Source organism: Delphinapterus leucas, chromosome 19 (genome assembly GCF_059928025.1).
Source record: "Delphinapterus leucas isolate spDelLeu-1000000601 "Yukka" chromosome 19, BTC_Dleu_Yukka2, whole genome shotgun sequence".
NCBI lineage: Eukaryota > Metazoa > Chordata > Mammalia > Artiodactyla > Monodontidae > Delphinapterus > Delphinapterus leucas.
Window position 1 is genome coordinate 58,368,904 of NC_143147.1, and position 24,376 is coordinate 58,393,279.

Below are 24,376 nucleotides of genomic sequence, written 5' to 3' on the forward strand. Positions count from 1 at the left end.
CACTTTGAAGTGCGCTCAGATGGTGGGGCGGGTGGGGCACCGGGAAACCCCAGGCCAGCCCTGCCCGGTCCCACCACAGGGTGGGGGCTGCGTCCGCCCCTCTCCTGCCAAGGGCTGGGGGCCCAGCCTGAGATGCAGCCAGGCAGGCGATGCCTGGAGGTCCTTCTCCCTGAACTCGTGTCCTCCCTAGAGGAGGAGTCATGAACAACGTCAGTGAAGTAAAAACCAAGGGGCAGGCGGTTCAGGGCAGACACCTGTGCCCTCGTTAAGGAGAACAAGCCCCAGCAAGCAGCCTCCCAGGCCCACGTCACCGTCCAGCCAGGCTGGAGGCCCATGGCTGGGGACGCGGCGCAGGGGCAGCAGCAGGAGGGGGGCCGTGGGTCAGAGGACCGAGGGCCCCTGCCCTGGAAAGGACGACAGGAGGGTCTCAAGAGAGGCTTGCATGTTTATTCCCGCTCAGGGTGGGCAGGGGTCCTGTGGCTGGCAGAGTGGCACCTCTGGGCTGGCGGCTCTCACCTCTTGCTGGCTGCAGCACAAACACATGGGATGACCTCTGGGCCCTGGGCTCCCGCCCAGCAGCCCCTCCCTTCCCGGCCACCCCCCATAGTACCTGGCAGCTTCAGCCACTTGGGCACCTTGCCCAGACCCCTCCTCACTGGCTGGGCCATCCCAGGGCTGGGCTCAGGGGGGCCCACTGCCCCTTCTTCAGCAGTTGGCTCCAACTCAACGGGCACAGGGTCAGGGTCTGGTGGCGGGGGTGGGGTTCCAGCAGCCCTGGACATGGACCTGAGAACGAAGACCGAGGTGCCAGATGGTGGGCACTGCGGCAGCGGGCTCTCCCCACCCTCTGTGGACACTCACCTGGCCACCAGCACGTCAGCTGCAGACGGGGAAACGGTGTGTTCCAGCAGCGTGGGCTCCAGGTAGATGCCTGTAGGAGGCCCAGCCTACCCTCAGGCCACAGAGAAGGGGGTGCCCCTGCCTACTGCTGCTCTGCTCTGGGAGGGGGCGTGACCCAGCCTGAAGCCCCCAGGAGAAGGGTATGGGGGTATCGGGGCCACAGGTCTCCCTCCCAGACCCGAAGTCCCCTGCTCTGGGGCGTCTGATGAGCTGGGATGCGCGGCCCGGGGCTGGTCAGCAGCGGTGGGCAGAGGGGGGCCCCACCCACCTGTTGGCTCCTCAGGTCCAAAGTGCACAAGGGCAGCAGGGAAGAGGTTTGCCTGCAGGGAGGGCAGAGGAGAGCTCAGGGACCAAGTGGGCACCGTGGAGGATGGCAGAGAGGGCCGCACTGCACTTCCATGCTGGCCTCATGGGTGCTGCACCCATAAGGCCCAGGGCTCCGCTGAGGAGGGCTACGGCCCTACCAGGCCCCTCCCACCGTGCAGTCCGCTGCCCAACTTCACCTATTCCTCTGGCACCAACCCCAGTGCAAGACAGGCCAGGGCATCAGACCATAGAATCCTAGGGCCAGCCCCAAGCACCAGCTGAACAGGAAGTTCTCGTGGTGTGTGTGCTCTGGCATTTTTAACTACCTCCCCTTCCTGCCCAGTTCCCGGGGTAAACAGTTGACATTCTGAAGGTGGGAACTAAGCTTGGAAGCCCCCGCCCTCAGCAGAGACTGCAGGAGGTCAAGAGGTCAGAGGAGATGCAGACTCACACAGAACTGCATGGGTGGGGGCATGGGGCACAGCCCGCCATGCCCCCCACTCCCCTCCCTCACCTGTGCTGCCCAAAGAACAGAGAGTGCGGGAGTCGGGGGCACTCCGTAGGGACTAACATATGAGCCCAGGTGCACTGGAAGCAGCTAGACTGGAGACAGGAGCACCAGGGAAGGGACCCTTAGTGGCCCCAGCACAAGGGGAAGGTGGGGGGGGGCTCTGGGAGCCAAGCCGCTCTGTGAGTCCCAGGCTGAGAGGTGCCTCCAGGCCTACTGCCTTGACCCAAAAGCCCACAGGTGGGTTCCCTGACTCGGCACTGGTCTCGCTTGATAAGGAAAAGCCAGTGCCAGCCAGCATCAAGCCTGTCCTGCAAGGTGGGTGTTGCACTGGGGTCCCCACACCCCTCCCGGAGGCCTGTCCATGGGGGGTGTGTGCAAGATTTCTGCTCAGGACTGGCTCCACCTGCACAGGTGTGGGACAAGGACACATCACGTGGCCCCCGAAACACCCCCAGAGGCCTCCCAGGTAGGGGGCTGGACTGTGGTGCAGAGTCAGGGCTGTTGCAGAGAATCCCGAAGCCCTCCAGTGTCATAACCTGCCTCTATTCCCGCCTCTGCACCCGAGGAGGACCATGGCTGTAAGCCCCAAAGCTGGCCTGAGGCAGCAGGAAGGCCACCGCCCAAGGCTCTGTGTCCTTAGCCCTGGAGGAAGGGCCACCGCTGCCAGCTGAGCGCATCCTCTCTGCCCGGCTCTGAGCTCTTGGCGTCTGGGCGGGGAGTATTAATAAGAGGAAGCTTCAAAGGCCAGGCCTAGGAACGCTGAGATTGCAGTTGAAGCTGAGGGACAGAGAAGGGCCGTGAACACTCTGAAACCCCACTGTGATGCCTGGAATGATAGCCTGGTGCGGAGAGATGTGTTGCAGGGTGGAGGGCAGCCCCAGGGCCCTGGAGGCACGGGAAGCTGGGGGGGGTGGGGAGAGAAACACAGGTAGGACAGTGCCTCAACCTTTCTAGGGTAGCGCAGTGAAGCCAGACCCTGACCCGGCCAACCCGCCAGGCACTGGGGCCACCCACCCAGCGGGCCATCTGGGAGCTGCAGAGCTTGAAGTCTTGAAGGACCCATTTGGGCCCCTCGAGGCAGCTCCTCTTGAACCTGGCCTCCCTGCCTTTCCTCAGTACCTGCTGGAAGCCCCCTACCTGCCAGCCTGTGTCTCAGGAAGTCCCATTGGAAAAGGGGTGAGTGGACAGCACAGAAGACCACCATGACCGCCAGGAGGGAGGGTGTACCCCTCTGCTCAGGCTGACAAGGTCTACATGGATCGTGGTGGTCTTCAGGGCCCACTAAGGGTGATGCAGGGGCTCTGGGCGAAGCAGTGGTGGGGGTGGCTGAGACGGGAGCCGAGTGAGCTCCCTGAGGCTTGGGGCAGCACCAGCACTAAGGGGGCTCAGTCCCAGGAAGCAGGTATGACGTGGGGGGTTGGGGACCTTTGTGTCCACGGACTGGGTCCTCTGCATCCTCCCATCCTTGGCCTCACCCTTTGGCCTCTCCCAACGAATAGTCACTCTCCTGATCCAGTGGCCAAAAAGGGCACTGGGCTGCCATCCCCCACACCCACCCTGAGCTGTCACTTTCTGGGGCGCAGGACCAGCCCCCGGGCAGCCTCCAGGGCAGCCGGCAGCCAGAACGCGGCCCTGCCAGGGACATGAAAGCCAGCAGCTTCCGCGCCCGCGCCTGCTCACCCGCAGGAGGGAGGAAGCCTTCTTTCCCTGAGCCCTGCCAGCTCTCTGATCGCGGGCGGGCAGGGACGCCACTCCGAGCAGAGGCCCCACGGCTCCAGGGCTAGCTGACGGATGAAAGGAGACGGCTGCTGGTAGCGGGGGCAGAGTGTCACCAGGAATCAGGCCACGTGGGCGGGACAGGCAGCACCCCAGGGTTCCTAATTGGAGGGGGGTGCCTGGACGCTGGCCCCTCTCCATCCCAAAGCATCTTCCAAATTCAATGTTTATCAACAGGCTGGCCAGTGAGGGAGAGTGGTGAGGGAGGGAGGGCGGGTGGGGATAGAGGAAGGAGGCCCAGTGCCTCTGGGGCTCCCGGGGGGCTGCAGAAGGGAGCTGAGAAGGGGGAGTGGGGGCAGGGGAAGCACCCTGCTCCCACCAACCTTGACTCCTTTCCTTGGTGGGCTTCCAGCCTCTCTGCTGGTCTGGCCCCATCCCCCCATGACGGTGGCAGTCCTGAGCAGCAAGCAGACCCCCTTGCCCCAACTCAGACCTCTGCAGGGCCTGCTGGCCACTTAACAAAGGCCAGCCTCTGTTACTAATTAAAATATCTGAAGACACTTTAAGAGGAAACCATTAGGCTAGAGGGCTGGGGAGGCCTCAGGCTGCTCTCCTGGGGTGAAGGGACAGGACATTCCTTCTTGCTCTGGACTGCGGCCCAGCAGGGCACCGGATCAACGCTCCTCACCCTGGGAGCTCTAGGGGCCTCCAGCTAGCAGGGAGGGCCCACCACGGCATTCCCAGAGGAGGCCACAGGGCCCAGGGGAAAGGCAGGGGCAAGGCAGCAGGCCTGGCAGCAGCCCCTCCCGTCTGGGCAGCTGGCCACCTGCAGCCGAGGCCTCTGACCCTTGGCCCTTAAGGGGTTCCCCTAAGCAGCCCCACCTGCCAGCCCCTTCTCATCCAGACCCAGGGGCAGTCCTGGCTCAGGACGGTGGCAGCCAGCCGGGCAGGCCCATCCCCACCGGGGCAGGAGGCAGAGGAGGCTGGAAAGCCCCAAAACTGACTTCAGCAGCACTCTGCTCCCTCCTAGTCCACCCTCTAAAAGGCCTTAATCATACTCCCGACTGCGGCCTCACGCTCCCTCCTGGGCAGGTGCCCATCCCGGGCCAGCCTAGCAGCACCCACCAGCCAGCCAGGCAGGCAGGCAGTACCTGAAAGAGGGTCAGCGTGTGGTCGTCCAGGATGGTTTTTGGAGGAGCAATGACTGCGGAAAGATGGTTGTCTGCGCTAGGAAACGCCTCGCTCCCCCCATCACCCCCCCATCCCTTGCCCATGCACCCCCTGCCCCAGGACAGGCCTGAGAGTGAGCACGAGGCCTGGGCCATAGGCCTCAGCTGAGGGATTTCTGAAGTACCCCTCAGCTCACATCCCCCTGTCCATCACTCTACTGCTGCAAAAACCCAGCAAGAAGCTGGGAAGAGGGCCTCGGGCAGACTCACCTGCAAGGGGACACCTGCCCTTCACAGTTCCTTGTGCAGCCCTGCGGCCTAACCCTTCACTACCCAGACGCCCTCCAAAGGAAGCCAGCAGCTTGCCCCTGTGCCCCCAGCCCCTACAGCTCCTGGCCAGGTGGGAAGCAAAGGGCACAGGGGCGCTGAGCAGGGTCAACCTCCCTCCCCAACTTCCCCAGTCCCGGACTCATGCTCAGACACCGGCACAGGACCTGCCTGCCCCATGATGCTGTTTCTGTGGGAAAAGCTGCTTCAAGCCCCAACTGGGAGGTGCCAGGGCTGCTGAGCAGGAGGTCCCAGAAAAGCACTTACACAGGTAGAACGGCAGCTTGGGGTTGCCCAGGTGGCTCCTCACGAAGTCCCGCAAATCCCCCACTGCAGGAGGAAGGGTTGGGTGAGCAGGGATCCCACACTCAGACCCACTCCAGGGCCAGGCCCCCTCTGCAATGGGATGAGCCAGGTCCAACCTGTGTGCAGACCCGCTCCCCAAGGTCACCAAGAACCCCACTCAGACCTGGTGGCACTGCTGCCTTCCTTCCAGGTGAACTGCAGCCCCAGGCCAAAGACCCCGCTACTGGGTGTGGGGGAGACCTGGGTCCACCCTTCTCTGGGTGCCCCTCTGTCCCACCCATGCTCAGAACAGATGGGTGCACGGGGCCACCCAGTCCCACGGGTACTGCCCGGCTGGTCTGCCGAGCCTCCAACGTGAGCCAGTCCCCAGCCCTACACCCGCTGCCTGCCCCATGGCCCAGAGGGAAGGAGCCTGGAAGAGCTCATAGGGCGCCCCCACCCTCCTGGACGCCCAGACGGGGCTGCTCACCGGTCTCGCTGGGGCGGAAGAAGCCCTGCAGGATGTAGCGGTCAGGAAACAGGACCCTCAAGACCACCTAGGCCAGGACAAGCCAGCTTGTCAACAGGACAGCTGGAGTCCAATCCAGGCATCCACACCCCTGGGCCCACGATGGCTAGGTCCCCCGGCCACGCCGGGCCAGCGCCCCCTCACCTTGGCTGCCCCCTAACGCTCCTGGCCCCATGGGCTGGACACAAGGACCAGTCAAGTACCCACATGCACTTGTGAAAACACACTGATGTTTTTCACCTTAGAATGGGGCTGCCTGGCTCATTAATGAACCACGGCCGTGTAGGCCTGGGCTGAAGTACAGGAGACCATGGCCAGTGGCTTGTGGGCTGCAGGAGCCGCAGGAGGCCCCAGTGCAGAGCCATGTGCAGACCACCTCCCGCCCCAGGGTACCTTAGGGTAGCGCTGCAGCTTCTCCTTCATCTGAGCCTCTCTGAAGGCCTTGGTCACCAAGGGGGCTTCTTCCAGGCGCTTCCTGGGGTGGGGGGTGGGGTAGGGGGTGGCAGTGGTGAAGGTCCCAAGTCTCCCCAACCAGAGCAGAGGCCCCACACCAGCTGGACTCTGGGTTTCTCCCTTGTCCCCCTGGACTTCGTGAGCTGCTCCCCAACATAGGGCCAGACAGGACTAGGAGCCCCCTGCCTGGGACCCCTCACCCTCTGAGGTGCTGCCAAGGGCACGGGTGTCTCTGAAGGGGCCAGGTGCACACCCACCGTTCACTCTTGAGCTGGGCCAAACGTCTTCTGACATCATCCACGGTCACTTCGAAGAACTCGTCAGGCAGCTCTGCAGGCCAGGCCTGGAGCAGCACCTCCAGGTCAGGGTGGCACACCACGGGGTCTCGGTCCACTGGCTAGGCAGGCAGAGGGCTCGGCTGATGCAGGTCCCGGGAAGGGCCCAGACTCCCGATCCCAGGGGGCTGGGGTGGCCGCGCAGACCCCGGCTGAGCCATGTGCTGCCGGCCCCACCTGTTAGCCCATGGCCAGGGCCGGGTCTCCGTGATGGGGCATGGGACAGCCAAGCCTGTCCAGGACTGGAGCCCCTCCCACCATGCCTGCCTGCTTAGCAACACTGACACTGAGACCCTCACTCACCAACAGGGCACATGGCCCTGGGGTCTTGGCTTAGCCGGGTCAGCTGGCACCCTGACTGCTGGGGGGGTACTTGGGCAGTGGGTGAACAGCAGCATCTCTGTTCACTTCCTGTCTCCGTGGGGGCTCCTCACGAGCCCCAGGGAGCTACCTGTTATCAGGGTCTCCCAAGTGGGGAAAAAACTTGGGGAGCAGTGCCCTGGTCATGGCCATGTCAGCGGTTCCATGGGAAGGGCAGGAGAAGCGACAGCCCCCAAATTACAGATTTGGCAAAAACCGGCCAGCTGCTGGCCCTATGGCCAGGCTGACCCCTCCTCCCTTCTCTGGGGGAGCAGCTGGCCCCACCCTCTGCCCACCGTGGGGACACAGGAAGGGACAGCGTCTCTCCTAATTGGCAGCAATGGAGAGGGAAATTATAAGGCAGGGCCTGCTCTGCTTGCAGTGCCTCCGGGTGGGTAATTGTAGCCAGTGTAGCCCAAGTGACTATGTGGAGAGACACCTTCGCGGCACTGAGGCCGCCCACGGAGCCGGGCCCAACAGAGGTGTCCAGCTGCGCCGGCAGGGCCCATGCCAGGTCCTGCCCTCCCTCGCACAGAACATCCACAAGCCGTCTGGGGTGAGGTCACTTCTCTGCCTTCTGCTCCCGCCTGCCCCCTCCTCCCCGCCCCAGCCTGGCACCGAAATCCCACCTCCTGCCTTCAACACTCAGAGCCGGACTCAGCAGGCTTCTCCGATCATCCCTTCCTGCGCTCCGGCCCAACCACAGCCGCACCCACTCTAGAGGTCAGACTCACCAACCTGGGGCTGGTCGAGGGCTGAAGCTGCCCAGTGCACCTGCCAGGTGTCCCAGGGCTGTTCCCCCAGCCACACCCGAGGCCTTGACTGCCCAGGCCAGCAGGTCTCTGACATTCCTGAGTGCACAGCTGCGTCACTCCTCGTAATGAAGGGAGGTGGGTTCTCGCCAGGAAGCCCCACTGATCTCAAGGCACTGTGGCAGGGTGGCCAGGAAGGGCTGGCTGAGGCCCGGGCAGTGGGGTCCGTAGGTGGCTGATCGAGGCCCCTGGGGGCTGCCCCCTCAAAGCCACAACCCTCCTGCGGCCCACAGGCAGTCCACACCAGAGCTTTTTATAACAAGATGCCAGGCTGCCCCCCACAGCCACGGCGCCTGCATTCCAGAAGGGCTGAGCACTTGCCTGGGCTCCTGGGGGAGGGCGAGGGCAGATGTGGATGTGCCTGAGCTGGGGACCGCCGTGTCCACGAGTGCCAGGCCCCCCGGCGCTCGAGCACAAAGCCCACAAGCCAACGAGCAAGCTCTGGGACCTCCCTGTCCCAGTCCCGCCCTCCGAGGACCCAGTTCTGGACACATGAGTCACCCCGAGAATCCAGCAATTGGGTGACTTGTGATCCATGGCCTGGAGCTGAGCCTGACCATCAGACAGGCCCCCTGATCCCCGGGGGGCATGGCTGGGGAAGCCCGACCCTAAGTGCACGGGGCCACTCTGGCCTCCTTATCCTCCTGGGTACTTCCAGTGCACAGCCCAGGGGTAACCTGGAGGACTGCAGGTTGCTAGCACTTTCCACAACCCTCCCACAACTTCCAGAACAGGGACGCAGGTGACACCAGCTGCTGGCTTCATGCTGCTCAGGGGCCACTGACTTTCAGTCAGAAAGTGAGCAGACAAAAATCTCTCTCCGTGTTGGATCTACCTTCGATTCACACCCCTCCTCCCATGCCTTAGCTCTGCTCCAGAAGCCCGTTTGTCTGTCCAAGAGCAGCCAGGAGCCGGGGTCCCACACAGGAACCAGAGCACTGGGAGAGAGCCACCTCAAGATCCCACTCTCTCATTCTCCTGCACCGCCCTGCGTCTTGGGGACCTCCCTGCTCCTGGGCAGAGGAGCCAGGGTTCCGAGCAGCCTCTGCTGCCCATCAGAGCCCAGGGGCCAGACCATCCAAGTCCCAGAGCTGCCGCCACGACCGGACCCCAGGAGGTCCCTGTCCCATGAGAACAGTGGATATCCATGGCTGGCCTGGTAGGACGGACCACCCTGTCCTACCAAATGACCGAGGGAGAAGCCAGGGGGCTTCAAACACCTCCACGAGGCCTGCCCAGCAGATATTTCCACCGCAAAGAGGAGAGAGACCAGGAAAGGAGGAGTAGGTCTGACCGCTCCACATGGGTGGAAGTAGGGCAGACACGGCGCCAGCGGAGGCCAAGCCCTGGCCCTGCTCACTTCCAATGCTCTGCCGGCAATCTAGGCCTCATTTGCTGTTCCTTTACCTGCCGCTCCTTGGTCATGGGCAGTTATCGTGCACAGCTCCCATCCTAGGTGGATTTATGGAGATGTTTTTGGATGGAGAATAGAGATCTAGGATGAGACACCATGAAGAAAAAAAAAAAAACGTATACAGTGGCCACTGTCAGAGGGCCTCAGCGCCCTCACCATGGGGACTGGGCTCCTGTGTGCTGGCCAAGGGAGGGACACAGCCCCAGGGTCCAGGATGGGCCTCCAAGATGAACCTCCCAGTTGGTGCCCGAGGATGCTGGTGGCGTGGCAGGCCTAGAACCTTCCCGGCGCACCTGACAGCTGGCCCACCTGACAGCCCGAATCTCCAGGTCTGCTCCTCCAGATCCTACCAGGGAGCCACTCAGAGGACGCGCCTCCACTAAGAACCCCATGTCACCAGGCTTGGGTCATCCTGCCAAAGTCGCAGGTTCTCCATCATCAGCTCAAGGTCCAGCTCCTGAACGCTGTCAGCGTCCAGAGCACAGCCCCGGCCCCGTCTCCCGCCGCCCCCACCCCCTAACCCCAGGAAAGCCAGAGGAGCCGGTCCCTCCCCCGGTGGCCCCGACGCTGCGGGCATCTCACTGTTGGCCAGAAGATGGGCAGAATGAGGAGGAGGCAGCCAGAGCCTGGGGTCTGAGACCATGGGGCGGGGGGGGGGCCTACATGACAGCGCATGACAGGTGAGAAAACAGGCACGGGCATGATCCTGAGGGGAGAAACGGCAGGTGTCTGCAGGCTCCAAGGGCGGGGCCACAGGAGACCCAATCCTTCTGGTGGAACGCCCAGCAGGGGTCTCTCATTTCCTGCAAGCACACGACCCTAGCAAAGACTCCCCTGTCCCAGCCTCCACCGAGGGTATTAAGACAAGAGAACACCCAGAAGACCAGAAAGGAGGGAGGTGGACAGAGAGAGCAGACAAGTCAGGCTGTCTGCGAACTGGAGGATACTGGCGAGGGGCCCAGAGGGCACTTGGGAGGGAAAGGACCCTCCAGAGGTGGGGGAACAGGAGCACCCTCTGCGGGTGACGTTCAGAGGAGGCCCTGGGTGACAGCCTGAGGCTGCAGACACTGGACTGACACCTGGGCCACTCAGCCATGGGGACTTGGGGACCCGCCACCAGCTGTGGACGGCCACCAGTGCCTTCAGGAAGAGCCTCTGTCACACCAGGATGGACCCTTCGAGGGAGACCCGAGGGGAGGAAGGTGTGAGGGCACTGCCTACCCTCAGCCCCATGCCACAGGCAGTGAGAGGCCAGGCCTGGAGGGGACCAGGGGACGGGGCTCTGGGCTGAGACGTGGGCCCATGGCTTCCCCCAACAGCCAGTGGACATGCTCCAGTGGCCGCCACACGAGTGGCTGAGAACCCACTTGGGCACACAGGGGTCTCCTCATGTCAAAAGCGGCCTCACTGCCTGCTGAGGTTTCATTTTCTTGACAGTAATTTTCCAGGACATGATGACACAGGGAGAAAAAATGTAAAAACTATTTGGAGGTGACCTCAACCCCAGATTTTCCAGCTGCCCTGTGAGGGCTCTTGTTTTCCTCCCGCCCTCCCGCCTCCCTCTTACCCAGACTGTCCTCTGACAATGGTTTTTGGTAACAGGGAATGTGAAGCGTTTCCCCTTGAGGCTTGGAGCTGAAATGAAACACTACGCGGGAGGAAGGCGGGCCAAGCCTCCGTCACTCTCAGAGCCGGCCGCCCTCTGAAGGGAGCAACGCGCCAGCACGAGGCCGGGCCTGACTGGCAAGGCTGCACTGAACTCCAGCCCCTCATCTGCTGGGCCTGCCAGCGGCACAGGCGGAGGCCGCGCCTGCCCAGCCCTGGGCCAACGTCCACACCTGGGCCTGCCCGCCTTCCAAGCAGGAAAAATGAGAGCATCTTTAAGAAGAGGAGAAACGCTGGGCTGCGACAGTGACGCAGGCACACTTTGAAACCCGGTGGCTCCATGCCCTGGCGTGGCCCCACCTGTCTGGGCACGCAGTGCATGAACCCCCAAAGGACTGAAATAAGCAAATGTAAGGCATGGGGTGGCTCTCCTCATGCACAGGGGAAGACGCCTGCTCCAGGCCAGCAAACCCAGGGGTGGACGCACACAGCAGACCAAAGGGCCAGGAGAAACCCCGCAGAGGGAGCCCCTTGAGCCCGATCAGGATGGGGGCCTGCAAACGAGGCTGCTTGGCCCTGCGGGCAGCTCTGGGGTTCCAGGGGGTACTCTGGCAGCCGGGGCGCCCTGCCCACCGGTTCTCCATGGCTTCGCAGGTTGGGCATCTGTCTCTCCCCCAAGTCTAGTCATGGTTGAGACACAGCATGACAAGGACAGCTGGAGGGCACCTGCCTGTCACCAGGCTTTAAAAACCGCCTCAAGACTCAGTTGGGGCCTTCAAAGTTGCTGACCCATCTGCCAGCAAACCTCAAAGGGCATCCCAAGTTAAGGCCAAGGCCAGAGCCCCGGGAGTGTCCACAAACAGCGGCAGTGCAGGGACAGGCTCACAGCACGCCCTGGGCCCACACACGGGGGGAAAGTGGGCTGTGCTCTTGGGGGCATGTCATGGACAGGCATCCCGGGCCAAGAGGAGGAGGGTGGCAGGGCAGCAAGGGGCACTGCTCTCGGTCCACCCCAGGCCCCAGGTCCTGGCCAGGCTCCCCCCAGCCCTGCGTGTTCTAAACCTTCCCGTAAACCGGGGACAGCCAGAGGCGAAGCTGACGCCTGCCCTGAGACATGGCTGCAAGGTGCGGAGTAAGCCCCCGGGGCCACGTCTTCAGGAGATGAGACCATACCCTGGAGGGTGAGGGGCAGGCAGGGGAGACTGCAGTCAGCCCGCCCTTCCCAGGGGGTTGGGGCCTTTGATCACGAACCCCTGTGCCAGCTGCGTGGGGGGACGCCGGCTGGGAGCACAGCCCAGCAGCACAAAGAGCTGCGGGGCAGCCTCCTGGGCCAGCGGAAGGACTTCAAAGGACAGGCCAGGGGCCGCCGGGCAGCCCCAGCCTCTCTCCGCACTTGGTTCTGACGGCCAGTAAAGCTACCTTCTAATAATTAATGTTCTGACATCAAAGGCAGGAGCCGCCCGGGTCTGCAAACCAGCCTGGGCCTCAGCCGAGGACCTGCCTGCATTTCATCCTGTCTCTTCTGACTCTTCATTCAAATCCAAAACCACACACAGGCAAAACATTAATGGGAAACTTGGAAACTCTTTTTGATTACTAAAGTGTACCTTTGAAGTTCCCCCAAAAGTTCTGATTTGTTCCCTTCTCCCCTCCCCCAGGACTCGAGGGGACGCAAAGCAGACAGCATGTGGCCAGCCGGGCCTCCGGGTGCACGGCTGTCAGTGTGACAGGAGGCGCGAGGCAGGCGGGCGGGGGACGCTCCACAATCAACCAGCTGCTGGGGCTCCCAGATCAAAGACACACACTGCTGGCGGCCAGGCGGACCCTCCCCAGGACTCCTCCTTCCTGGGGCCCCTGGGGTCAGCGCTCGGGGATGCACTGGGATCCTGCGCCTGACAGCAACCACCTATCAGGCTGGCACCAGACCAGGCCACTCCCCACACAGCCCTGGGGAGTCAGCAGGCTCCCAAGAGATGCAGAGAGCCACAGCCTTTAGGGTGGGAGAAGGAGACAGCCAGCCCCGGTACTAGTTTTCTGGCCCCCAAACCTAGGGGTCCCCAGAAAGAGCAGGCCCGAAGGGAGTTGGGCCCCCAGCCCTGGCTCACCCCAACCACAAGGCTCTGCTTTCGAAAGCTGATTCTGGGCCCAGGTGACGAGCCTGTGAGACTGGGGGCTTCGTACTAGTGTCTAATGCAGCCCAGACATCAGCGTAGAAGCCAGTGGGGTCCCTGAAGAGCCAGGGCACCACCACCACCTCCCCAGGACAGACATTCACGGGGCTTGGGACTGGCTCAGTTCCCCTCCCTTCCCCCATCCATTCAGCAAGGACACACAAAGCATGGTTCAGGAAGCAGGAGGAAGCCCCCGCCACCTGCCCCTCTGCAGGAACTTGGGCTCTGTCCCACCACTGAGCCTCCGCACGGCCCACCCCGCGCAGGCACAGGTGCCCCTGTCCCTCCACCCTCCCCTTCAGGTATGTGACCTGAAAGCAAGAGTGAGGAGGGTGCTCTAGAAGAGACAGGATGCAGGCTCCAGCACTAAAATATTAGTTAACAGCAACTCAGAGTGTAGCTAAACACATCACTGAAACTGGACTGACCCCTGGAATGCAAGGATAGCTTCGTGGGGGAAATCCATCCCAAACCTCAGCATGCAAACGAACTAAATGAGAGCGAAGGCGTGGAATCACCTCAGTGCGGGAAACGCAGCTCATAAAGCACCACTCTTGGGCTTCCCTGGTGGCGCAGTGGTTGAGAGTCCGCCTGCCGATGCAGGGGACACGGGTTCGTGCCCCGGTCCGGGAAGATCCCACATGCCGCGGGGCGGCTGCGCCCGTGAGCCATGGCCGCTGAGCCTGCGCTGCACAACGGGAGAGGCCACAACAGTGAGAGGCCAGCGTACGGCAAAAAAAAAAAAAAAGCACCACTCTTACTTTTGATAAAGAAAAATTCTCAGAGAATTAGGAATAGAAACTCTTGATTTGATAAAGACTTTTCACAGCCCGCAGCATCTTTCACAGATAAACTAAGATTACTCCATGTGAGATCAAGGTCAAGACAACGATGCCCACTAAATTTGCTGCTATTCAACAGAGACTCAATCACTGCAATACGACAAGAAAAAAAAATGAGAGAAGTAAGGACATCAAGGAAAAAGATAAGCTGACATTATCTGCAGACTCCAATTGAAAATGAGAAACTGCTGGAACCAGTAAAGCAAGTGAGCAAGGCTGCTGGGTATAAAAACCAGCAGCATCCACTGCCCGGGTGGAGCCTCACCATTCTCACTCCACAAGCTCCTGCTCCAGGCAGGGAATCCTGCAATGGCTCTCCATCGTCTGGAAAGGTGATTTGTAAAAAGGAATTCGTTTCAGCAGTGGCATCCTTCTCGTCACTTAAAACCTCAAGTGGACCCTGAGCGTTGGCACATGGAGCCACTCTGGCTGGAAGGAAGGGCAGAAGAGAGCGCAGAACCTGGAGCCCTCACTCAGAAGGCGCAGCTGCGTCTCGAATAACGCCCACATGCACCTGTGCAGCCTCAAGGGCTCCACAGGTGACAACGTGCAGCCCAGGCTGGAAACCCAGGCTGGCCCCACCGTAAGGTCTCTTTATTTGGAAAGACCCTCTCCAGCCACAAGCCAGAGACCTAAGCTGGACTCTGGATGAATGCCTGGGCCTCCCTGGGGGCCAACCCCAAGAGGCAGGGGGCCCAGCACAGCGCAGGAGCCCAAAACATTGGGAAATCTACAACACGCCTTTCCTGAAAACAGTCTGTGAGCACTGCTGAGGGAGCAGTCACACAGAGGGACACAAAGAAGCCTATGGGGGCTTCCCTGGTGGCGCAGTGGTTGAGAATCGGCCTGCTGATGTAGGGGACACGGGTTCGTGCCCCGGTCCGGGAAGATTCCACGTGCCGTGGAGCGGCTGGGCCCATGAGCCATGGCCACTAAGCCTGCACGTCCGGAGCCTGTGCTCCGCAAAGGGAGAGGCCACGACAGTAAGAGGCGTACCGCAAAAAAAAAAAAAAAAAAAGCCTATGGAAGCTCTGCCGTACGACTCATGAAAGCCCTACTGAAGAAAGTCCCAGAGGCACTCCAGGGAGAAAGTCCTGCCCTGGTGCCAAGCTTGAGCACCAACCCGACAGGGGCCACGCCTGTCCTCCCTCTTAGGAGCTCCAACACAGCTGCAACTGCCCAGGGAGAGGCTGGCCTGACCCACAGAAGACCAGAGATGGCCTCCATCAGACAGCAGGGAGGCAGACACTGGCCACACGCCTGACTTCTGCAGAGGTGCCACCCACCTGGGGGTCCTCTTGCTCAGCGTGATCCAAGATGCAAGGCCCCTTCCACCCCTCATGTCTGTGTGTGGTCAGAGCAGGGGACAGGGGCGGGCATCACTGTGGGGGAGGATGTGAGACTAGGGCACAGCTCAAAGGTGCCCAAAGACAGATTCAACATCGAGAAGACAAAAAGCCTAACACTGCCCTAATGGTAGGTGTCTATTAAGTCGTACCTCAATAGAGCTGATCAGACTAGAAGACAGCGTCACAGAGGCAACCCAGGGCCTGGGCCGTTTCATCACAGCTCCGTGCGGGCTGCATGCCCTCCTCCCAGCCGTGGCTCAGACGGCCGCCAGGAACTTCCAAGAAGTCCCCACCAGAGACGTCTGAGGCCCCACCCACAAGCTTGTGGAGAGTGAGCAAACTCACCCTCTTCTGCCCGTTTGGCGTGTGCCCCACACGCCCACTGGCCAGTGGTGGGACATAGCGCGTGAGCTGCAGCATGCCTGGCTCAGGAGTCAATGTGGCGTGGGACAATCAAGGCCAAACCATCTTCCCGTCAAAAGCCAGTCAAACCCACCAGCCCAGGAGAAGGTGGAGGCGCCACGTCCAAGGCTCTGGGAAGGATGGCTCTCTTGGCTGTGACATGGCCAGCCAAGACACACAGGTTTGTCAAAACCCATCAACTGTACATCTAAAATGGTGCCTCAAGAAAGCTGATTTCAGGCAAAGCAAAACCAAAAAATCGCTTCCCTGGGAAGATGAAACCGCACCCAGCGACCCTGCTGCACCCTGGGCTGACCAGCCATGAGGTCAGGTGCAGTTAAGAGAAAGGACCCCAGCGCCCAGCTTGCCCCTTACCAGCTCCGGCTCCGGCTGGGGCTCCTGGCCAGGCCTCGACTTCTTTGGCTGGGAGGGGCCTGCAGGGCTGGAGAAGGACTTTGGCAGTTTGGCTGAAGATGACATCAGAGGCCTCACGGACCCGGAGGGGCCCCCCAGTCGCTGTCCCCCACCCGAGAAAGGAACAAAGGGGGCTGGCGTGGGCTCCTTGGAGATCTGCTTCGCCTGAGCATCCACCGGCTTCGGGCCCAGGCCATCCACGCGGCCAGCCCCCGGGCTCGCTGCCTCATCCTGATGGCTCACATCGCCCTGGCTGAGCTCCGCTGAATTCAGTGGAAACAGAGGGCTGCTGGCTGCCTGGTCGGCCGACAAGGAAGGGGTCGGGCTTCCTGGGCTTTTGCTCCAGGAGACCCCGGGCTCCTGCTTGCCAGTGGAATCATGTCTCTTCATGGAAAACCTGAGTGGGTAGGCCCGGAAAGCAAATGAAACTCCATACACGGAGCCCCGTGTCTCACAGTGCCAGCATCGTATCTTCTGGTGACTACCAAACCAAATCCAATCCCCTGAAAGCACCGCACAGCCCTTCCCGACCCGCCTTAGCTCACGGGGGAAGAAGTGTGCATGGGTCCGCCACGCCAGCCCGGCTGAGGGCAGATCCCCCACCTGACGCTGCGCCCCATGGTGCCCAGCCCCCACAGACTGCAGGTGGGAGAAGCGACTGGCAAGGGTCTGGGCTTCCCCACATTTCCTGTTTCCTTTCCCTTGAGACCGCAGTTTTCTTCACTAAACCAGACTCAGAGACCCCCCCCACCTGATGATGGCACTGCCCCCGGTGAGGCCCAGTGACTGCAGCGTCGTGCTCTGCAAGGCGGCTCTACCGGTCACCTGTGAGGAGGGAACAGGACATCCTGCTGACCCCTCGCTGCCTCCCCCAGCCTGGGCACTGTGTCACCAGCACCATGGGCTCCCCCAGCCAGCCACAGCTCCCAAAAGGCCTGGGTCCAGCCCCCTGCACCCCAATCTACACCTGAGCATTTGTTCGCTGGTCCATGTCTGTCTCCCCAACCCCACCCCATCCGAGGTCTGGGCGGGCAGGGCTCAGGCCGGGGTTAGGCACATCTGGCCAGCTAACCAGCCCTCTGAGGGCTGGAGCTGATCCAGGCCCAGGTGCCTGAGGCCCAGTGGTCTGTCTCCTCCAGGGGAGGACCCATCCCCCCAGGTCCCTCCCGCTCACAGCCCTGGAACCCCTGCCCCACTGAGCCCTGGGTCAGGAACCTCAAACTGGGATAAATAGGTGGGTATGCCCTGTCTACACCAGGGGCCCCTCGGGGACAGTGGCCACCCCAGGCCAGGAAAGGGCGCTTGGCCAGGGTTGAAACAAAAAGCCCCTGTGAGCCAGGGGACAAGTGCCAAGAGGGTCCCCCGTCACGGGCGGACGGGCGGGGACAGGCAGGGCCTCAGTGCCAGGCCAAGCCTGCACCACGCCACACTCGGTTTTGAAAAAGATCAAAACTTTGAGCAAAGCAAATATTTATTAAAATGAAACCACTTTTGTGACTCTTGGGCTTTGAGAGAAGCTGAGAAAACAAACAGGGCTCTGAGGGAGGTTTGGGAGCAGCCCGGGCGGCCCGCAGTTGGTTCCAGCGGAGCCGGCGTCCTGCCTTTTTTCCATGAAACACATCATGCTTTCAGGGCCCAAGTCTGCCCATCGCTGCTTTGAAAGGTCTAAAGGAGTGAATTTTCCAGATTGGAAAGTGGGGCTGGGCCCATGTGGCGGCTGGGAGGGGGCGACAGGGCGCGGGCCCGGCGGGTGGGCCCACAGCTCACCTACCTCATCTCTCATGTACACGCAGATGGGGCTGGCCTCACACGGCCGGTCCAGACACTCCCTGAGAGGGGAGGGAAGAAAGCATCACAGGTAGCCACTGCCTGGGGACACTGCTGCCCTGGGGACAGCACCCTGACCAGCCACTGTGGAGGACCCGCCCACCCTGGCCACCCCACGGCTGGCCATCAGCCCATGGCCTGGGTGTGTCTCCCACCTGCCCACGGCCTCCCGGCTCAAAGCAAAGGGAGGACACAGAACACGGGGACGGGCAGCACCAGCCACCTCCTGGATGTGCCTTGGGTTGCTGTCAACTGTGCCCAGGGTCGGCGATGAGAAAGTCCTGGGAGGGCATGATCTGGGCTTTTACCTGAAGCTGTCCCCTGAGAAGGCTGCTGCCCCAGAAGCACCAGGAGCACTTGGCACGGATCTATCACACAAACTCCGAGGAGAGAGTAGGGCAATGCCAGGACAAACAGGGAGGTGGGCAGCGGGCCCAGCCACCAACGCCCCTCCCCTATAAACCAGACCCTGAGATGGGAGGGAAGGGCCCCCAAGAAGCACAGCTGGGCAGGCTGGAGGATGGCAGGCATGCAGGCGCACAATCGCGCACACACCCTCAGGATGGCCGACACCACTCACACAGGCCTGTACCTCGACAGCTGTACCACACAGGCCTGCGACGACCAAGGGAAGTTTATTTCTGCATTTCCTGACACATACCCGTAGAACTAGCCCCCAAATAAACGCGTGTCCCAGACCTAGCAGCAGTGCCCCAGGCCTGACCCTCTCCTCCGGGAAGGGAGACACAAGGCGTTGTGCCTGCCAGGGTAGGAGACCTGGAGCACCCTCAGGCCATGCAGTGCTGCCCTGCCGAGCCCAGGGCTCAGACAAGGAGGTGGCTGGGATGGGAGACACAGAGGCTGAGCTGGTGACTGTACACAGACACTCGGACACTCGGCTGCCTGGGCCCGTCCCCGAGACCCGTGACACTGTCCTCTGCTCAGGTTCAGCATGTTTTCTCCCGTCTCTCTTGTTTGCTTGCAGTTTATGCTTTTGCATATTCCTCAGGGCTGAGACACTCAAGCTAATCCAGAGGTTGCGTGGGGGCCCCTGGAAGAGGTCCCTGGCCACCTCCCACAGGCTGCCAGTCCCCATGGAGCTCACCCCGGGCTCTCCCCGAGGCTGTGCTCACAAAGAAGCTGCTCCCCAGGGAAGGCTTCCAGCCCTCGACCAGAGCCTCATGGGGGCCGGCCATGGCGGGTGTGACCCCGCACACACAGCGTGGCCAGGCCTCAGGAAAACACAAGACCCCAAAGTGCCAGAGAGACAACCCTGACCGGGCCTACACACTCTTCATCCTGAAGCCAAAACAGAGAAAGAGTGAAGGAAGATACTCCAGCAAACAAGATCCCAGGGCAAGAGAGGAGGAAGGCAGTGGGGAGACACAGGGGTCCTGCTCCTTTCAACGGCAACAGAGACAGCAGCTTTCAGGGCTGGGCTCAGAAAGCAAGCTGACTGCCCACCACGAGACAGGCAGAGTCCCCTCTGCTCTCAGGGGCTCTGGCCAGGCGTCCTCCCTCGAAATCCTTGTCCAGGGCACCGATGCCAGCGTGGGGACCACAAATCACAAACAGGGACGAGAGCACAGCAGCACCCGGGAAGGCCTGCCTGCCTGCTGCCCTTGGAGGCCCCTGGACATCAAACAGCAGCTCAGCTTTGATGTCGGCTCCTCCAGAGGGATCAGATTCCTGCGTGTGGGATCTGAGGAGAGGCCTGTAAACACGCCGAGGGGAGGGGCGGCCGAGATCACTTCCAGACTTTCCTGGCCAATTAACAGCGCTCTCCCATCCGGCCGAGGACAGTGGACCAGGAGGTTCCAGCTCAACGGAGAGCCGAAGCCACCACTCCCTGCAACAGACATTGCTAAAGTTCCACGTGTCTCAGAGGGAGCCTAGAGGGGACCTCCGGGGACCCTTGTGCCCCTGGACCTGCTCCCACCCCCCAGCCCAGGCAGAGCCACTGGACGCCACTTGGCCCAAGGGATGATGCGGGGGAGGAGTGGCAGGATCTCACTCTAAGGCCGGCACACCTGCTCTCGGGGCCAGGCCTGGGGCCAGCAGGGTCAGCCAGGCAGGGCAAAGGCGCTGCTGTTGCTGTGCTCTTCAACCACCATGGAGGGTGTCACCCCATAGACATGGGCCATCCGCCCACCCAGATGGCTCCTGGCAGGGCTCGTGGGGAGGTGATGCTGTGAACTGGGGGCAAGGCAGGCATCTGGAGCCCCTTCTGTTTTTGTCACCTGTTTGGGCCTGACCAAGTTGGGCTGGTACAAACTCAGGTGCCACCGACACAAGCCTGACACCACAGCACTCCCACACAAGAACAACCAAGGGCTTCCCTGGTGGCGCAGTGGTTGAGAGTCCACCTGCCGATGCAGGGGACACGGGTTCGTGCCCTGGTCCGGGAAGATCCCACATGCCGCTGAGCAGCTGGGCCCGTGAGCCATGGCCGCTGGGCCTGCGCGTCCGGAGCCTGTGCTCCGCAACAGGAGAGGCCACAGCAGTGAGAGGCCTGCGTACCGCAAAAAAAAAAAAAAAAAAAAGAACAACCAAAACTGACAAAAACCAACTGAAACTAACAGAGCTGTGACTTCAGGCTCAGAGGGGTCCCTGCTGCCACAAGGAAGCCCAGGGTGGGTGAGGCCACATCCCAAGGGGCCAGGTGACTCACATCCACCACCACCCAGCAGCCCAACCCACAAAGAGATGAGGTTGTGGCCGGAGGGAGCAAGGAGGCCGAGGCTCGGCCAAATCACAGAGGCTCCTCCTCCAGAGCAGACGGAGTGGGGAGTTGCAGGGGGAAGGCAGCCTCTGGCCTTCCCAAACAAGACAGGGGGTGGGGAGGTGCTGCACGAGAGCCCTGAATCTAGGCCTCTGGCTGCCCGCCCATAAGCCTCTGGGTCTGGGCACAGCGTGACCACAGGCCGGCCCCCAACCTCAGGGGCAGCCCCTCCCTGCAGCCCGCTGTGCCCTGGGGGCCCTACAACCCTGAGAGAACAGGCAGACACCTGCCTTTCCCAGGGACACTCGACTCCCTGCTTTTACTATCCATGGGATGAACACGGCTGAAATGGACCAGTGGGCTTGGCTGTGAAATCAGGCCAGGTGTAGAGGGGCAATGGGCTTCATGGAAGAATCCAGCCTGGCATGGCATGCCTGGAGCCCTCCCTGAAGCAGATGCCCGAGAAGCAGAGAGGAGGACGGGCCAGCCCACATGGAGCCAGTGCCATCCGTGGCGGCTACCCATCCACACGGGTGCTGAGCACGCGCAGGGCAGCTGGCCCAGAAGGAGGCCAGCTCCAAGTGTGAGACACACCGGATTTCAAAGACCTCCTACCAACAAAGAATGTAAAATATCTCCTTTTTCCTGTTGATTACATGTTCAGAGAATATTTTGGATATATTGAGTCAAGTTAATTATATTCCTAAAATTAATTACACCTGTTTTTACTTTCCTTTGATGTGGCTACCAGAAAATTCTGAATTACCTCCATGTCCCGCACATGTGGCCCACATGGCATGTCCAGTGGACAGTTCATTGCTCCAGATGCTAGGGTCAGGGCCGGGCCACCATCCACCCTGATCCCCATGCATAGGACCTGCCACCTGACCAACAGTGGATCCAGGGTGCTGTGCTCATCTCCCACAGCTCCTGGCCATGCACGGCACCAGCTGCTCTGGGACTCTTACCGCTCCCAAAAGCATCAAGTGAGAAAAGCCAGCTTCCTACTTATCCCACTCTGTGGGGACTTGGACACTTGGAATTCCCAGAGCTTCCCGCCCCCGGCCAGCAAGGGAGCTGCTGTGAGCCAGCCGGAGCTCCCTTGCCTCACCGGACCTGTCAGGCAGCTGCCCCCCATGTTGGCAGGCCCTTGCAGTGGTGGGCAGCTGACGCAGCCCCTGCACAGCCCCAGCATGGTTTCGCCAGCTCACTGGGCATCTGGCCACGACGTTGGGGCTGAAGACGCTGCCCTCCCTCCCTCATCTGAACCTTGCTTCATGCTTAGGGAGTGCCAGCTTCCAAGGAAAGGCCCGGACCTGCACTTCTGGAGATGAAGCCGAGACAAGTCCCCATTTGCTGGGCCAGCAATTCTGCCTCCAGAGTAAATTCTCAGGGCGGAGTGGAGCACAGACCTCCAGCTGTCCACAGGATGGGCTGGGCGCGCGCACGCGCACACACACAGGACAGGACTGCACAGCCATGGAAACGATGCTGAGGGCATTTCCAAGAAAACACGGAACAGTCACAGCAAGAAAGAGAGGGTGCGCGCCATGCCGTGCTCAACAGCAAGAAAGAGAGGGTGCGCGCCGTGCCGTGCTCAACAGCAAGAAAGAGAGGGTGCGCGCCACGCCGTGCTCAACGCTGCATGAGCGTCAAGAATCCGTCCCTGCGTGATGACCCCTCCCAGGGCCCACCTCCTCCTGATGTCACCTCGCTTCTTATGCCGCTGTCCCCACTGCCCCCACATTCTGTTTCTTCTATCTTAAACCCAGGTTACTGAGCCAGTCAGTCCTGAGAGGCTCGTGTGAACCAGTGTTCCCAGCACCTCGGCCCCTCCGCAGAGGCAGCCCCCAGACCGCCCAGCCAACAACTCGAGGGCCAGATGGGAGCATCAGGCTTCATCATGACAGGGCGACCCCGGCTCCCCAGGCCAACAGCTGAGGAACCACCCAGTCTTCCCGGGGGGATGGACCCGTACCATGGAGCCCCGTCTCCTCCCTCTGGGTCACTCCTCCTTTTCGTGGCCACAGCCTAAGCGGGGGGCCTGGCGACGTGGCTCCCACCACGCCTGTGTCTGGGGCCCACTGACACTCAGGAGGCCCTCGTCAGCCCCCCACGCCCCTCGTCTGCCTGCTCCTGGGTGGACCTGCCCGCCTGCCCTTTGGTGGAGCAGTTAGCAGCTTGCTCAGAGGGTGTGTGTGGTAAATGGGTGACCTTTGTGTCTAAAAATGGCTTCGTTTCATCCTCACCCTTCAACAATCTAGCAAAATAGAGAATTCTAGAACAAATGAATTTCCTACAGTATTCTGAAGGCACTGCTTGGCCACCTTCCTGGTGGTGCCCCAGGGAGCCTGAGGCCTTTGTGCAGGCCTGCTGTCCCTCTCTGAGCGTGGGGAACCATCCCATCATCTCCAGCTCCTGATGCGTTACAGTGATGCCACCAGATGAGGCCCCACTGGTACAGGCAGAGCCGGCCTGTCACTCTGGAAACGCATGCCCTTTGGTTCCAGGACGGTTTCCCACCATCTTCACCAGCTTCCTCCTGTGCAACTGTTTTATTTCTAGAGACGCAGTATCAGGAGCCAGCGGCCTGTCCTGTCCCGAGTCCCCTTCCTCTGGCCTCCATCCTGTGCTTGGCCGCCTGGCTCTGTGGCTCCTCCCAGGAGGAGGGATGGCAGGGACGCTGCACCCCAGGTCCAAGCATCAGCTCCCAAGCCTCGAGTGGCCGACCCCATGTGCCCTCAGGCATTTGCCACCTCGGAAAGAATGCGCTCAGTCAGGCCGCAGACCAGCCAGTCACACCGGCTAACCCTCAGGCGCGTGAGTAGAACGGCATATCCTCAGGCCACCGGCCACTCCCAGACACGCGGCACCCTGTCACGTGTGACAGGGATTGTGCCATTTGATCCATAGCTGTGGCTGACCCCTGCACCTTCTACTGCAGCTTTCCGATCCGCTTCCAAGGGCTCTTCCTTTTTTTTTTTTTTTTTTTTTTTGTGGCACGCGGGCCTCTCACTGTCGTGGCCTCTCCCGTTGCGGAGCACAGGCTCCGGATGCAGAGGCTCAGTGGCCATGGCTCACGGGACCAGCCGCTCCGCAGCATGTGGGATCCTCCCAGACTGGGGCATGAACCCGTGTCCCCTGCATCGGCAGGCGGACTCTCAGCCACTGCGCCACCAGGGAAGCCCTTCCTTATCTTTGAATGTTTCTCTTTAATAGCATCCAGCTCCAGTTCCAACAGCCTCTCCATCCTCGGAGAACAGGAACAAATGCTGTCACCCGTCCTGACAGCTGCCATCTCTTCCTGTCTGTCTGCATTGGCCTCTCACGTCAGCCTTGCTCAAATGTCTGGGCACCCTTGGCTGTGGGCTCCTGTTTACGCCCAGGGCTCTGGCCGCAGTGCAGCTGGCTATCAGTATCCAGGTGGTGATCTGGGGAGCCACCCATGCCCCCAACATTAGGAGCTTCCACCATTTTGGGAGCCACATGGGGGGCTCACGCTCACCTACCCCTGTTCTCGGGACAGCAAGGGCATCCCCAGTCCAGAGAGCCCCACCCTACCCAGGGAACCACCTCTGGCACCAGCAGCATGGAGTGCGAGGGGATCTAGGACCCCACGTCATCCAGCGCCTGCCCTGGCCACCCACCCTGCCACCCCTGGCCCCTTGTCACCCTCCCCACCCACGTCCAGGTGCTGTCACTGCCTCAGTTCCTGCTCTCTCCATCCTCCAGGCTGTATCTCTGTAAAGTCCTTTAATGGCGTTTTAGTTGCCTTTTGGGAAGGAGAAGAATCACACGCTGTGTTCCATGTGTTTCTCCTCTCCTTATTTCTGCCCCAGGGCCTTTGCACTTGCTGCCCCTTTGGCCCAGATGTCTCCTCAAATCCTAGTGCAGCTGGCTCCTCCACGATCTTCCCCAACACCTCCC

General features: G+C 61.4%; 1 protein-coding gene across 5 annotated transcripts in view; it reads right to left on the reverse strand.

Annotated features, from left to right (window-relative positions):
• Positions 1–435: 435 nt before the first annotated feature.
• ASPSCR1 (ASPSCR1 tether for SLC2A4, UBX domain containing) overlaps positions 436–24,376 on the reverse strand; it is a 30,899-nt gene continuing 6,958 nt past the window's right edge. For 2 of the 5 annotated variants that reach the window (XM_022589286.3, XM_022589289.3), the window contains exons 5-17: positions 17,672–17,729; positions 16,652–16,725; positions 15,862–16,297; positions 6,454–6,593; positions 6,137–6,218; positions 5,705–5,771; positions 5,197–5,259; positions 4,585–4,637; positions 3,398–3,522; positions 1,169–1,220; positions 862–931; positions 611–786; positions 436–526 (exon numbers count right to left, since the gene is read on the reverse strand). In XM_022589286.3, coding sequence (XP_022444994.3) covers positions 653–786; positions 862–931; positions 1,169–1,220; positions 3,398–3,522; positions 4,585–4,637; positions 5,197–5,259; positions 5,705–5,771; positions 6,137–6,218; positions 6,454–6,593; positions 15,862–16,297; positions 16,652–16,725; positions 17,672–17,729 — 1,354 coding nt within the window. In that variant the 3' untranslated portion in view covers positions 436–526; positions 611–652. Of the gene's footprint in view, positions 527–610; positions 787–861; positions 932–1,168; positions 1,221–3,397; positions 3,523–4,584; positions 4,638–5,196; positions 5,260–5,704; positions 5,772–6,136; positions 6,219–6,453; positions 6,594–15,861; positions 16,298–16,651; positions 16,726–17,671; positions 17,730–24,376 lie in introns of those variants that run through there. The other 3 variants (XM_022589287.3, XM_022589288.3, XR_002646787.3) reach the window with 3 other exon arrangements.